Source organism: Chiloscyllium plagiosum, chromosome 10 (assembly GCF_004010195.1).
Source record: "Chiloscyllium plagiosum isolate BGI_BamShark_2017 chromosome 10, ASM401019v2, whole genome shotgun sequence".
In the NCBI taxonomy this organism is placed as follows: domain Eukaryota; kingdom Metazoa; phylum Chordata; class Chondrichthyes; order Orectolobiformes; family Hemiscylliidae; genus Chiloscyllium; species Chiloscyllium plagiosum.
In genome coordinates, this window is record NC_057719.1 from 66908447 (window position 1) to 66924045 (window position 15599).

Below are 15599 nucleotides of genomic sequence, written 5' to 3' on the forward strand. Positions count from 1 at the left end.
GTCTTTTCCCTGGTGTGGGGGAGTCCAGAACTAGAGGGCATAGGTTTAGGGTGAGAGGGGAAAGATATAAAAGAGACCTAAGGGGCAACTTTTTTACACAGAGGGTGGTGCGTGTATGGAATGAGCTGCCAGAGGAAGTGGTGGAGGCTGGTACCATTGCAAAATTTAAAGGGCATCTGCATGAGTATATGAATAGGAAGGGCTTGGAGGGATATGGGCCAGGTGCTGGCAAATGGGTCTAGATTGGGTTAGTATATCTGGTCAGCATGGACAAGTTGGACTGAAGGGTCTGTTTCCATGCTGTACTTCTCTATGACTCTATTCACCTCAGTAACCATGACTGGTGAGGTAGAGTATTGGAGTCATGTTTCAAGCTGTTCAATTTAGAATGCCTCACTGATTCTTTCTCTCACCTACCTTGAGAAATAACCAAGTGACCCTTATCTCTCATGGGTATTCTCCAACGCTGTCCATTCCATTCTTTATTTTAAGCTTTTGAAGTTCAGTTGTGGCTTCTTCTCATTGCTACTTTCTGATTTTCATCCTTTTTCACTTAGGTAACTTTGCCGATTGCTTTATGAAACTTGACACTTCACCTTGATTATCATAATGTAAGGAAAGGAAGAAACTATCCTCAACTTATCAATGCTGCAATAATAGGTGAATTGCTTTTAAACGTAGAAAGTATTTGAACAGGAAGGGATCCATGTTAATCTGAAGAAGTGACCAGGTTATAAGCAACAGTTGGTTTGTTAAATGAGAATTCTCTGAGGAAGTAATCAGCTAGATAAAGTGAATAATCTAATGGGTGGAATTTACATCAACCTTTGGAAGACAATTGCTAGAGCTCCACCATTTAGAGTTTTTGGGCTATTTAGGCTCCTGGAATTGATGGCAAGGCTTACAATGCATTTGGATAGTGCACTGGAAACAAAGTCCTGGTCTTCTTGGAGTCATCACAAAAGTCCAATGTAGTCTACAAAATACCACAATCTATCTGATTTCTGTACTGCAAATTACTATTTATCACAAGGAATTATAATTTGGCTACAGGTAAAATGTTATATACTGTCAGCATATAACACTTAATTAAAGCTCTACTACATTTATAGATGCCCCTTACATACAGACAAACAAACAGATAGGTTATGGTTAAAGGGGAAAGACTGGAAAGATAGTTCAGTGGTGTTTGTTCCCAAGTTCTATTGTTAAGGTGATCCTTATGACACTTCCATTGGCTAGCGCATTGCCTCATCGTCTTTCTCCAGATGTTTCCACTGGTTGATAAGAGACACAAGGTGGCCAATTCACTTGTGAAAAGTCTCTGACTCATTAGGTTTACAATGAGCTTTTATAGCTGAGAACAAGGAAATCGCTCCCAGTCTGGACAAAGTCAGAAGTCATACAACACCAGGTTATAGTCCAACAGATGTAGTGTGATTGGTGTTGTGTGACTTCTGAGTTTGTCCACCCTAGTCCAGTAGTGGCATCTCCACGATCTAGGGAAGAGTTGAACACTTCTTTCTTTCTCTCCCTCTCTCTCGCTCTCTCTCTCTCGCTCTGTCATTCCCAGCTCCAATCAATTCAATGGTGTGAGAACCAATCACACAGTTTTTGGCAGGCAAAACATCTCTGTCATTGACAACTGGTCACTAGTCCATACATCAGTCAATTGCTATTCCAGCAAAGGCTGCATCTGAACATCCGCTCAGCTTGAAATCATCTGCACCTCAAAATCCAATTACTGCTATTCAAATAGTTGTTGGAATGATGCCTGTCATTAGTGTTAAATTATTTGCTTTCAAAACTGCAGTCAATCATTCTAAAAATGCTTTTTTAAATATTTTTTTCATTTCAATCCACACTCTTAAAAACACAAAAGGAATAGACATAGTCCATACACAAGTTAGTTAGGTCAATTGTAACTAGTTTAATAGAAGTGGTAGGAAAATCTATCATTGAAGAAGCAGTAACTAAAATATTCTTTACTAATTATTAGAAGTCTTTCAGAACTGACTAAATAAGGATAATGCAGTAGGTGTAAAGGTCCTGCATTCTTTAGAACTTCCTTGATTTCATTCTATTGAATTCAACAGAATTAAAATAAGGTGAGAAGGATAAAGGATATGTGATCAAGTCACATTACCATCCAAACTGTGTAAATGGAAATCTTCCGAGAGGCTTAATTGAATTCAAACAAATGTTTCACAGATTTCCTCATTTCAAGCAGACTAGCAAGGGAGCATAAAATTCAGAGCGGATAATTTGGCTGAATAGATTGAGGTCTAGCATGACACTAGATGACAGGGTGCGAGCCCTGGGAAACATCACTATAAACCACCCTCGGGCTACCAACAGCAACCATTAACTACTCCTGTCTATTTCCTGTCACTCAGCCAGTTTTGTATCCATTTTGTTACTGTCCCATTTATTCTATGAATTCTAACTTTTCTCACAAATCTGTGGTGTGGTCTGGTATCAAATGCCTTGTAGGATTCCATGCATACCCCATCAACAGCCTCACATCAACCCACTGTTACCTTGTCAAAATACTCAAGTAAGTTACTTAAACATCACTTCCCCTTATCAAATCCATGAAATTTCCTGAATGAATCTAAATTTGTCCACATGACTATTAATATTGTCCTAAATTATTGTTTCTAGAAGTCGTTGTATCACCTGATCCTGGGCCCTTGTTATATTAACTTAACCCACGCAGTAGGATTTTATAATCTGCCAGTTTTACGTCCCAGCTGACTGAATTCTGCATTGTAGATTATGTTATAACTACACCCAATGGTAGCTTGTTTAATTCCCATTCTTAAATGTCGGTAAGTAATAAAAGAACACAGTTTATCTTTCAAGACACTTGAATCATTCAGATGGGAAGAAATTTGTGGCTGCATTAATGCAGTGATATGTTTTTGGGCAAGGACAAGGTTAGCTGTCAAGTTTAAATGATAAGGCATCACGACTGGATAAGATGTATCCCAAGTATAATGAGAATGGTAGATGGGAAATTACAGAGACACATTTTCCTTAGATTTAATTGTGTCGGAGGTAAACTGCAAACATTACAAAGTTAATAAGCACCTCTTCCACAGGACATTTAGCAAGTGGAATAAACTCCCAACAGAAAAAGAAATTGGAATGACATGCATTGAGAATCAGTATAGATGGTCACGGAGATATTTAACAACATTACTTTTCTTATTTTTCTCACTGGAAGTTGGGAAACGTAAATTAAAGATCTCTCAAGCAAAGGATCAAGAGATGGTGGAAAGGAAGTCCATGATCGAGCAACTGTAGAAGAATTCTTATCGAACACACTTGCATCAGGTTTTGCATGGCTTTGTATATTTTTGATACTTTTGTACATTGTTTGACTGATGTCTTGAGAAAGTAGAGGTTCCCACCCATATTTCCCTATCAAAGATTATCTGGGAAATGGAGCTTTGTCTTTGCTTCCAAATCCATACAACTCTGTGGCTGATCTTTAGAATTATCTGGAAGAATATACAGTTGGCAGTTTACAAGCCATATATCGGATTTCACCAATATTAGCCTGAGATCAGAAACAACAAGATAACTGAAATACTAGATCTTGAGAACTGAGGTTCAAAGTGACACAGCCTCTTTCAAAATAAAGATTACAGGAAACATTTTCCACTTTTATTAATTATTAAATCTCAAGAGGAATATTTGTATCTTCTAATAATTAACTCCTTCATGAAGGAAGGGCATAAATTTTAGGTTGGGAATGGAATCAATCTAAGCAAAAAACTTTCTGGAATGTGGTCATTCTTGTCATGCTATGATGAAGGAAGATGGTCTAAAGAGAATAGTTTGTTAAAATCAATGGTGAACATATAGAGATTAAAAGGATTTTTGGCTTTTTAAAAATGTTTTTGGAGATTGGGGAATGTTTACAAGAAGTTGTCCCTTGAGAAATTAAATTGACAAGATAGACTGCATATGGTCAATGGAAAGAGTTATTTTGATGGGTCTATTGCTTTTGCCATTATGCTTTTTTCTTAACTCTTCAAAGGTGTTAGCCTAGAAATGCTATAGTGCTATACCCTATTTTCAGATGTTCCATGTGTACCTATGTATTCAATAAAGTGGGCAGCAAATGTTATTATAAAATTGGAACCATGAAATCTGTCATATTAATATAGGCAACCACCACAAATCTGAAACAGATATTATTCCCTTTGTATATTAGAATAAGAATAAGGGGCCTAATACCTGCTTAAGTTTTCACCCATACTCTCTCACACCTCACATATCAGCACTGGAGAAAACTAGCTCTGTGGGCAATGACAATCTCTGGGAATAGATAACCAGTTGCAAGTTTGTTTGTCTTTGAACCACAGTGACTCTACAATCATGTTTACATCTAGTCTTGCATCTCTTTGGAGATAGCAATGAGTTTTACCTAATGCCAAAGTAAGGACTTAAACTAATGTAACACATTAGTGCCAGCTATTTATATCCCTCCACTTATATGCCTTCACTATCATGACTGTCACACTCTCCCAATCACCACCACAAATATCCTTGATAATTCTCTACACTACTCATCCTCCTGGTCACTCAATTCCTCTTTTTGAGGACTTAATTGAGGGTTGAGACCAGTGATGCAAAAAATCAAATATTTGAGGCCTTTCCTTTGACAAGCTTCCTTGAAGTCTGTCCTATTAATGTCTCGATTTGCTAGATCAAAATGATAATGAGGGCTGCCGCCCAACATAAGGGTGTGCCTTGGACTTAGCTTTTTAGACTGGTCTCCCTGCTATAGGAAGGATGTTCTGAAACTTGAAAGGGTTCAGAAAGGATTTACAAGGATGTTGCCAGGATTGAAGGGTTTGAGTTATAGGGAGAGACTGAAAAGACTGGGGCTATTTTCCCTGGAGTGTCGGACACTGAGGGGTGGCCTTACCGAGGTTTATAAAGGGTAAATAAACAAGGCCTTTTCCAAGGGGTGAGGAAGTCCAAAACTGGATGGCATAGGTTTAAGGTGAGAGGGGAAAGATTTCAAAGGGATTTAAGCGACAACTTATTCACGCAGAAGGTGGTGCAAGTATGGAATGAGCTGCCTGCGTAAGTGTGGAGGCTGATACCATTACAACATATAAAAGGCATCTGGATAGGTATATGAAGAGAAAGGGTTTAGAGGCCAAATGCTGGCAAATTGGACTAGATTTATTAGGATATTTGGTTGGCATGAACAAGTTGGACTGAAGGGTCTGTTTTCATGTTGTATTTCTCTATGAATCTATGACTCTACACACCTCCATATATGCTTATTTTGCACTTGTGCTATCTGTTACTTCTCTGTATACTTTCTTCATCCTAATACTCCTAGTAATTTCACAGCTATACAAATGATCAATCTGAGTCAGTTTAGATTAGAATAAGTTTTAAACAACGGAAAAATTGCTGTGGAAAACAAATGGATTTGTTTAATGTAAAACTTCAAATTCATTTCAATGCCAATAATGTATAATTTTGATTACAGGCATTAATTCAAAAGTCTGGATATTATACATAATCAAGAAACCTAAATATTATTTTGATTAAGCTACAGCTACTGCAAACTACATAAATTTTCACCTCCTATTCTGCCATTTACTAAATACCATTTGTAATTTTACCATTGGTGGCAAATTTTAAATTTATATATTCTGAGTCTATGAAAAATGACAACTAAAAGAACACTTACAAATTGGTAATTTTTTTGCAGACTACCTGAGGTTAATGTCCCTTGTAATTATCATTCCATTTCCATGCGTAATGTCAGCAAACATTATTCCCTTTGCTTGTTACAGCATGTTAAAGGTATGGCAGTGTTTTATTTGCATACAAGATTAGAAATAGGCAGACTTTACAAAGACTAGCAAACACTTCTACCCCTTCAGACCAGCAGCTACTTCCTGGCTGCGGGGATGATAAAATCTCAGAACACCGGTCGGAAAGTTGCATCACTCTTAAATTTCCTTTGAAGACACATTAGCAACAGCATTGGCAGAGGATTCAGTTGTTGCACAAGCAGCATGAGATGAACTTCATTTTATTGTTTGCACTATTGCATGAGCGATGAGATACCAACAAAATGCAACATTTCAGCCCACGGATAATATGGGAACATTAGAGGGATTCAAAAAAACTCGGTGAGTTAAAATTAGCTTGTACTTCCTTATCTTGCAATCGTATTTGTAGCTATTTTAATCCCACAGCTCAAGAAAAAGTTAAAAATCACACAACACCAGGTTATAGTCCAATAGGTTTATTTGGAAGCACTAGCTTTCAGAGTGCTGCTCCTTCATCGGGTGGTTCTGGAGAACAAGATCATAAGACACTGAATTTAAAGCAAAAGTTACAGCGTAATGCAACTAAAATTACATATTGAAAAAGATCTGGATTGTTTGTTAAGTCTTTCATCTTTTAGAATGAACATGTTGGTTTCAGTTCTTTCATATGTAAATCCCAGAACTTTTTTTAAAGTTACATTCTCAAGTGAAATTTAACAATAGATGCCATGTCGTCTCAGATAATGCACTGATGATGTGAGGTGCCCTGCGTGAGGTTTAATGTGCCTCAATGTTCAGACTGACTCTATTTCTAAAAAAGGGATTTACAGAATCTTACATGGATTCATGCAGTTTTGAGCAAAATAAAATATAATTCTGCAAGTACAAATTCACCCCACAAACTTATATGTGTGTGTTGCATGTTGATGTGTGTGTGGGGGGCAGTTTAAGTGTCTATGAGAGAGTGTGTATATGTGTATATGTGTATGTATGTGAGTGTAAAGGGGTAAAAGTCTGTGAGGTGAGTATGTGTGTGTGAGAGAGAGTGAGGGAGACAGTGTGTAGTGCAGTGGGGTAACCTTGACATGAACCCAAGGTCCCATGGGTACCAAACTCGGCTATCAGCCTCTGCTCGGCCACTTTGCATTTCTGGAAAAGGGTTATCTTTGTTATGGCTAGTTTTACTCTTTGATGATGATAACATTCTTGAACTGCTTCAAATTGCATTTCACCTTTGCATTTTGTCACGTAAGTAGAATTTTTATTCTACAACAATATTCCTGTTGTAGACTTTTCATTTAATTTCATTAATTGCAGTCAAAAACAGTTTTCATCTAATGTAGAAACAGGAATAGGCCATTTTGCCCATCAAGCCTATTTATTAAACCATGGTTTCACTGTATCATGATAAAAACTACATCTCCTTGGTTCCATAACTCTTAACACCCTTGCCCAACAAAAATGGATCAATTTCAATTTTGAATTTTGCAATTGTGCTAGTGTCAGCAGCTTTTTTAGGACGGGCATTCTGTGTATCTTGATAATTTAATGGTTCAGAAAATGCAAATGCTGCAAAAATTTTATGTTGTTTACTATTTTAATCCACTGCATACCTGAAAGGCTGACATAGAGAGTTATGCTGAGAGGCTAAACTCAAATCAGACAATTTGCCATATTCAGAATTATTAGAATAGTTTTTTAGGGATGTGGAATTTACATTGATTTTAAAGGAGCCTGAACTGCAAATGACTTGTCCCCAATCCCCTTACCTCAAAAAAGAGACTCGTGGGAGTTTTCCCATTTTGAGATAGAACAATTGTGGATTTGGAGGTACAGTGATTTGCAGACTACACAACTGGACTTATTTTTAAATACTGTTTCAGCCTTATAACCTCAGTTGCTTGAGATTAAAACATTTTTAAAGTAACTCTACCTTTAATAGTATAAAGTATTCCTGCAAGTGGCGGCTCCGTAACTGAGTTTTCACAACCTGCTGATATTTGAAAACTTTATATTTTCACCAATTTAAACTTCTGAACCTTAAAATCAATGTTTATTCTTGGTGTCACTCAACATTAGGAAGTACTGTTTGATATGAATTATGTTCTTAAACTTATATAGAGGCATGTTTCATATCAATGAACATTCTAATGATTGGCCACTGACCTGAAACATTAACTCATTTATTCTCTCCGCAAATGCTACCAGACCTGTTGATTATGTCCAGCATTTTCTGTCTTTAGTTTAAAACAAATTCATTTCTGAGTGTTAATAAGATCAATGCTTTTCTCATTGTTAGTATGTGGTTGACTTTGCTAATTTACATACTATTTCAGTGTTGTAATCAGAGTTCAGCCTTCATTATAAAACATCTTGCTAAACTTGTTTGGTAGTTTCATTTTCTCTGGAATTGACGTAACTGATGTCCACAATGTATTCTTCAAATCTATACCTTAACTAACAGGTGGTGTTTTGCAAGGGCACCAGTTTTTCCACAAGTCTATCATAAATAATTCTTTCACATATTACTGCAAACAATGTGAACTGTATCTTCAATCAATACATTTAAAATTAGGCCAAGGGTTTTTCCCATCTCCTTTCCAACCCCATCTGTATTCTTTCCTGATGTTTAATGCCTATAAGTGAAATGGAGCTCATCAGTGCAGGTGCCGACAGAACTTTAATTTCATTTTTAAATTTTTGAATCCAAACTGAAACTGACAAAAAGCAAAGGTTACAAACTGATAGTAGGAGTTATTTTGGAGATTGTGATGTGTTCCTTGCTTTACTGTTCATATATTTTCCGAGGATCTGGGGGAGGTTGCTTCTTAAATTGCTAATGTAACTATGTACATATTTGGGGATCTGGACCAATTAATTAAATGAGCTAACAAATTGTGTCGATTTGACAGGTTAGGAGATATGTGAAGAGTGAAGCCATTGGATTTATGGAAGTCATTTTATTTTAACTACGTAACACTTTTGCAAAGTCAACCACATTCTAACAATGAGAAAAGCATTTATGTTATTAACACTCAGAAATGAATCTTTTCTAAACTAACGACAGAAAATGCAGGACATAATCAACAGGTCTGGTAGCATTTACAGAGAGAATGAACAGTTTAATGTTTCAGGTCAGTGGCCAGTCATCAGAATGTTCATTGATATGAAACATGCCTCTATGTAGGTGCAGACCTGCCGAGTATTTTCATCATTTTCTATTTGCATTTGTGATTTACAGCATCTACAGTACTTTTCTGTTGTATTAATGAAGCTGTCTCCACTGGGCCTTAAATATGGAAGCATTAACAATGTAGACAAACACAAGTGTTTACCTTGGGTTGCTAGCACAGAATAACATTATAAAATTAGCAATTGCTTTGCAAGTAACAAATCTGTGGATAGACTCGAGGTAAATGTAATTACTGTTGCATCACATAGCTCTTTTTTAATGATTAATGAACTAGGCATCTGGTATGATTGTGACTGAACAAAATAAAGATAGATAAAAATAGATATCCTCTAATCCTTTAGAAGAACACAGCGGTTGGTAACTTTACGCTGTAATAGTAGATGAGGAAGACCATTTGGTTCAGCACAATGAATCCATCCAAAGAACTTCTAATTTTTGCCACATTTCTAAAACAAAATTCCAATGTTTTTACTTTCTCTGCTTTAGCTACAAGTTTCTTCATGTAGATCACTCATCATGTGAAGAAATACCTGATAACTATTTTAAAAGTGTCCTTCTCCGTTTAAACTTGTGCTTATTAAATCTAACGTTGCATCGTTTAGCCCACATACATAACCTATCCAGTTCAGTCTGCATTTTATAAGTTGCTTCTTCTAATTGGATGGCATCTACAATTTTGAAGATCTAGAGCAAATATGATTATTTTTCATAACATTTATGAATCCAGTTCATTTATGTAAATTAGAAATAGTACTGGTCACAGCAGCCAGGCCTAATACATGATTCCCCAACTATAGCAAAACTCACTAATGAATATTTCTTTCCTATTCTTTAAGTAGCTTCTAATTTGTTATCAGGGTTTTCCACAAGCCAGTGATACACAAGAAGCCATAACTGGGTGAGTGCAGATATCTTCAGGGTTGAAAGGTTGAAAGAGTTTGTAAGAGAAAAGCAAAGGATGAGGCCAAGGAAAAATTTGAAAGCAAATATGAGAAGTTTTAAATCTCCTATATAATTAATTTGATTTAGTTTTCACTCATTTCTTGAAATTTAACTCTGTTGTTATACACAAAGCTCCTGATCTCCACATCATGCTGACATTTATAAGTCTGTGATTGTGCAACAGTGGTACATTTTCCATTTCCTGGGTTACTTACAAATACTAAATCAAAGCTAACATTGTCTGTTATGGCTTTTTCTTCACACACTGGGTTATGAAGTAAGGGGGATCTTTTAAATTCTTTTATTATTGAAACCTAGTTGTTATAAACTGATGGTACATGTTAAACAAATACTTTGAAAGTTTATTGCTCATCTTTGGAGAACAAGAACAAACTTGCAGAACCTCATGCAATTAAGTAAGTTGGGGCATGGTCCAGGCTTATGAAAGCATACATAGTCTGGAAACAAAGTACACCTGAAAGTGTTTTCAACCTTCCTTATTCCATGTATTCATATTTCTTTACCATCTGTTCCTCACACTGAGGAATACGTGTTCATAGATGTAAATGTTACTGGCAGTTAATACAAGCTTTTGTCTAAGGACAGTACTGCCCCTGGTGTTTGACTAACAGAATAGAAAATGAGAACGTTTCAGCATGCCTAAAACATTGAAATAAAATAAGAAATTCAGTTGTTAAACATCTGAAACAAAAACAGATGAAACATTTTCTCCCCACAGATGCTGTCAGATCTGCTGTGTTCCTCCAGCAATTTCTGTTTTTGCCTAAAAGGTCAATTGTTTTGGAAGTGGAAACCCAAAGCTATACCATTGACAGAATGTGACATTTCTCTATTGAAATGTTTTGGATGACAGGTCGGGCTTCAATCTTCTACACTTGCAGTGTACTACAGTGCTACCACTGGTCTTTGTTCCACTTTCAGTTAGAGGCGTCAAAGCTCCAGGTTAAATCCAGGGCACTGCTTTCAGAAATCCTGGAGAAATATGTTTGCCATTTCAATATAAGAAGGTTATTTCAATTTTATTTGTAAGCTTTCACTTTTTCAGATGTAAACATTTTGAATATGGTTACATAGGATGTTTGTCTGACCAAAAATACATTCTATCTGGTAACAGCTTCTTCACTTTCTAATTGGTGAGATAGACAATGTGTCATTCGGATAGATCTTGTTGGCAACCAGCTGTTGGAGTTGTAGGACAGACAGTCATGTGATGATATCTGCAGCAGTAGGTCCAGTCCAAATTGGGAACCCTAGTTTCAGCAATAATGGATGAACTACTGCCTTTGAGGACAATGTCCTTTACCCCCTATCCCATCTACCCATGCACCCAATCCCCATCATCCCATGATTACAAAAGGCCAACTTAGAAATGCAAACCATTAGTCTTTCTGCTGCAAGTAGGCTGGGCTCATCCACCATCATTGGCTTGCATGTGGCCTTGCCCAGCCAGACTGAAGTCAGTTTTGAGAAATGAAGGCTGTTGTTGAAAATCATGCACACAAATTAACCCACGACATTCCCATCTCTGAAATCTCCTCTCATCCACAAGATTCCAAGTGCCTGCATATCTATTTCTGGCTTCATCAGCCTCTCTGATGCTAACCGCTCAACCATTACATAACTGCAAACCTCATGGAGATGGTTAATAACGATGTTTGACAAAAAATGTTCTACCTGGTAACAGCATCTTTACTTTCTAATGGGAGAGAAAGACAGTGTGCCATTAGGGTAGGTGTTGCTGGCAACCAGCTGTTGGAGTAGCTGTGAAGTTCTTGTGCATAGGGAGCATCCCTGCCTCTGCATTGGAAGCCTGTGACTTAAATTCCAGTTCCAAGATTGGTTCACCACAGAAAGACCATTCCTGACACAGTTCAAACAGGTTGATAATCAGCCAGTTAACCCTTATTACACTTGCCCACTATTTCCCAAAGCGAAAAAAGTTCACATGAAGATACAGTACAAATTGGTCACTGTTGCCTCTGACCTAAGCTCTGGAATTCCCTCTGCAAACCTCTCCAACTCTCAGTCTCTTTTCTTTCTTGAACCTCCTTTAAAACTCCCTGACCAAACTTTTGGTAATTTACTTTGATTTCTCTTTATGCGTTTTGATGTTAAATTTTATTTGATAATGCTCCTATAAAGTATTTTGCAACATTTTGCTACAGGTGTTACATAAATACAATTTTTTTTTGTTATTGAAATGTTGAAACTGTAATATTAGTTACTTTTAAACAAAAGCAACATGTTGCAGAAGTCTGAAATAAAAACATGGCATATTGGAAGTTTTTAGCAGGGCAGGCAACATTCATGACGAATGATGACTGTCAGAATTGATTATGCTTCTCTGCCTTTAGAGGCTGCCTGTCCTGCTAAGAGCTTTCATCAATTTTATGTTTTTAATTTTTTTTAAATCTCTTTTCGCATTTCTTTAAGGATAGTACAGATATGAGACTGTAGAGCAGTGTTTCCCAAATATTTTCCCACTGTGAGCTATTTTAATGCCTCAGACTTTATATGGCCCCACAGTAATAATTTGTAGGGTATGCGAATAATAAAGCAGGAGATGACGAGGATGGTAGATAATAAAAACGATCTTTTGTGGGCTTTTTATGCAGCAGCTATTGGGCCTATGAGCAGTGTACTAGTTTACACCCTTCAACAAGAAAGCAAGGATTTAAACGCGATTTGCAGTTGTCAGAAACCAGTTCAAGCTCTAAGGCAATCGTTGTTACCTCTGAAGTCACAACCCCAATATCTTGTCTTGCCATTTCACTAGAGGTTGTGACCCACAGTTCAGGGAGCTCTGTTGTTCAAAATCTTATTATTCTAAATATTAATTCCAATGCTGAGCACAAATAAAGGTAAAAGGGCTAATAAAATGACATTTCTTGATTTTGGCACACTTTATCATTAGTTTTAAGGCTATAGCTATATGCACTAAGTATTAGCTGCCCATTTTTAAAACAGGTAACTAATCAAGAGATGCAAATATGTCTGTTCTTTGATGTGCCTCTATATAGGTTCATAGAGATGTACAGCACGCAAACAGACCCTTTGGTCCAATTCATCCATGCTGACTAGATATCCTAAATTAATCTAGTCTCATTTGTCAGCACTTGGCCCATATACCTGTAAACCCTTCCCATTCACACCCATCCAGATGCCTTTTAAATGTTGTAATTGTACCAGCCTCCACCACTTCCTCTGGCAGCTCATTCCATACATGCACCAGACTTTGCGTGAGTAAGTTGTCCCTTAGGTCTCTTTTATATCTGGCCCCTCTCACCCTAAACCTGTGCCCTCTAGTTCTGGACTCCCCCACCTCAGGGAAAAGACCTTGTCTATTTACCCTATCCATACCCCTCAAGATTTTATAAACCTCTATAAGGTCACCCCTCAGCCTCCAACATTCCAGAGAAAATGCTTCAGTTGTTAGAGGGTGCATCTGACTATAAATTTGGTATTTAGCAAATTTAAAGGGGTTGAAATTTGACTTCGGTAGGAATGCAACATGAGGGATATTGCGTCTGCCATTCATTATATGCCCTGCACAATATTTAATTCTATTGATGTCAATGATTTCTCATGGAGCCATGACTACTTGTAGAAATGTTGACTTTCCCAAGTAACATACAGCTCCCAAAGTACCTTAAAACTTTTGAGGGAGAAATTTGTCTGCATGGCATTGCTAGACTACCTTGATTCTGCCATGGTTCACAAAGATAGGTCTATGGTACCGCTAACTTCATGGAATTGAGATAAGTCTGCATAGCATCACTAGAAGCACGAATACATGGGCAAATGTCTACTGCTTGACATGGAAAATTTAGTTCAGTACTCATTACTTATTCATGTCATAAATATATGAACATTTGAACTGAGGAAATAGGAGCATGGGTTGGCCTTTCAGCTCTTTGAGCCTGTTCCACCATTCAATGAGATCCTGGCTGATCTTCGAATGCAACATTATTTTCCTGCGCTATACCCGTATCCCTTCATGGCTTTAGTATGTAGAAAGCTGATTAGAGTTCTTAGTCCTGAATATAGTCAATGATTGAGCCTCTGCAGCCTGATGGAGCAGAAAATTCAAACAATTTATCACCCTATAAGTAAAGAATTTCCTCTTTATCTCAATCTTAAATGCACTGCTCTTTATTCTAAATCTGTGACCCATCATTCTCTATCCCCAGCCAGGGGAAATATCCTTTTTATATCTATCTTGCTGATCCTTGTTAGAATTTTGTATGTTTGAATGAGTACACCTCTCAATCTATTAAACCCCAGAGAAAAGAGGCTCAGTCTGTTAAATTGTTTCTCATAGCACAATTCCTTTATCCCAGGAATTACTTGTTAAACCTTTGTTGCACTCCCTCTATGCAAAGTATATCTTTCGTTAAGTAAGACAATCAAAACTGCACACAGCACTCCGGGTGTGATCTCACCAAGACTCTCTATAATTATATATGGTACACAGCTTTATATATACTCAAATTCTCCTGTATTACAATGATGAAAGATTGTGTTGGTTATGAAAGAATTCTCAGCTAATATTGTCAATGTCCACATTTAAATCTAGGATTTACAAACATGTACTACCTAACATATCAAAGGTATTATGTAAATTTTGCATCTTAAACACTGGTCAAAATATCGGAATATCAATTTAGAACCTTTAACGTGAATTTGAACACTTAATAAATAAAGATTTCCAAAAAACGTTGTTGTAAACTATATATTGTGAATTCCTTTAAATCAGCAATTCCAGTTCTGCATCTTAAAATGTACAATGCATATAAAATCATTTATACAAATTACATATGTATTTAAAAAAAATTTAAATTAACATCTGTTAATTTTTAAAAGTGGCATTGGACACTGTCTCTCTTGTACATTCTGTAGGAATATTAAATTCCAGCTAACAAAGAAAACTTTATAATTTAGCTGAATTGTAAAAATCAGTTCCATGCCATGAATCATTTACATCAAAAATATATGTTTTTTAGATAGTAAATTCTGCAAGTAATTAATGTAATTATACAGTAAATAAGGGTCTCTTCTATATAATCATGTGCATTGTGGGTGTGAGACATATCATTCTATCTTTTCCATGGCCATTTGGTTTGAAACAACATGCCTGTGTTCACAGGCTACAGTGAACTTTTTTTCCAAAGAGGTTGTATTTGCATATGAAATGCTGCCTCCACAATGTGTGTTATTTGCTTCAGTTGCCAATGGATGATGGCTCCTACCAGTCCACCTCGAGGGGGTTTTGCTTTAATACTCTGTGCTGTGCCCTGATGGTATACTCATGTGAGATTCAGCTGAGCAATCTGACACTTCTCCAACTGCTGTTTCATCTTCCAGGAAATCCCAACAAGAATGCACAAACCTTGAAGTTGCCACTGTTCCTAGGCAGAGAAACTACAGCATATCTGGCCTAAACCTTGCTCAGGTCACTCGGGTGAGCGTAATGATGTCCCTGGGACATCTAGCTAAAGGGGCTAGCCTGGACGACCTAATTGAGACCTGCATTCAGTCCTTTGGTAAGATTTTCTTTCCTTACTGTAGAGTACATTGTTGTAGATTGGAACCTCACGGTAGGTCTTTTCCCTCAATAACAGCTATAGCAG

The 15599-nt window shown here is 37.0% G+C and overlaps 1 protein-coding gene across 2 annotated transcripts in view; it reads left to right on the forward strand.

Moving 5' to 3' along the window:
- The first annotated feature begins 3239 nt into the window (after positions 1-3239).
- The window catches only part of LOC122553731 (RAS guanyl-releasing protein 1-like), a 117803-nt gene continuing 105443 nt past the window's right edge, over positions 3240-15599 (forward strand). Inside the window, exons 1-2 of one of the 2 annotated variants that reach the window (XM_043697995.1) lie at positions 3240-3339; positions 15334-15512. In XM_043697995.1, coding sequence (XP_043553930.1) covers positions 15440-15512 — 73 coding nt within the window. In that variant the 5' untranslated portion in view covers positions 3240-3339; positions 15334-15439. Of the gene's footprint in view, positions 3340-5978; positions 6174-15333; positions 15513-15599 lie in introns of those variants that run through there. The other variant, XM_043697994.1, reaches the window with a different exon arrangement.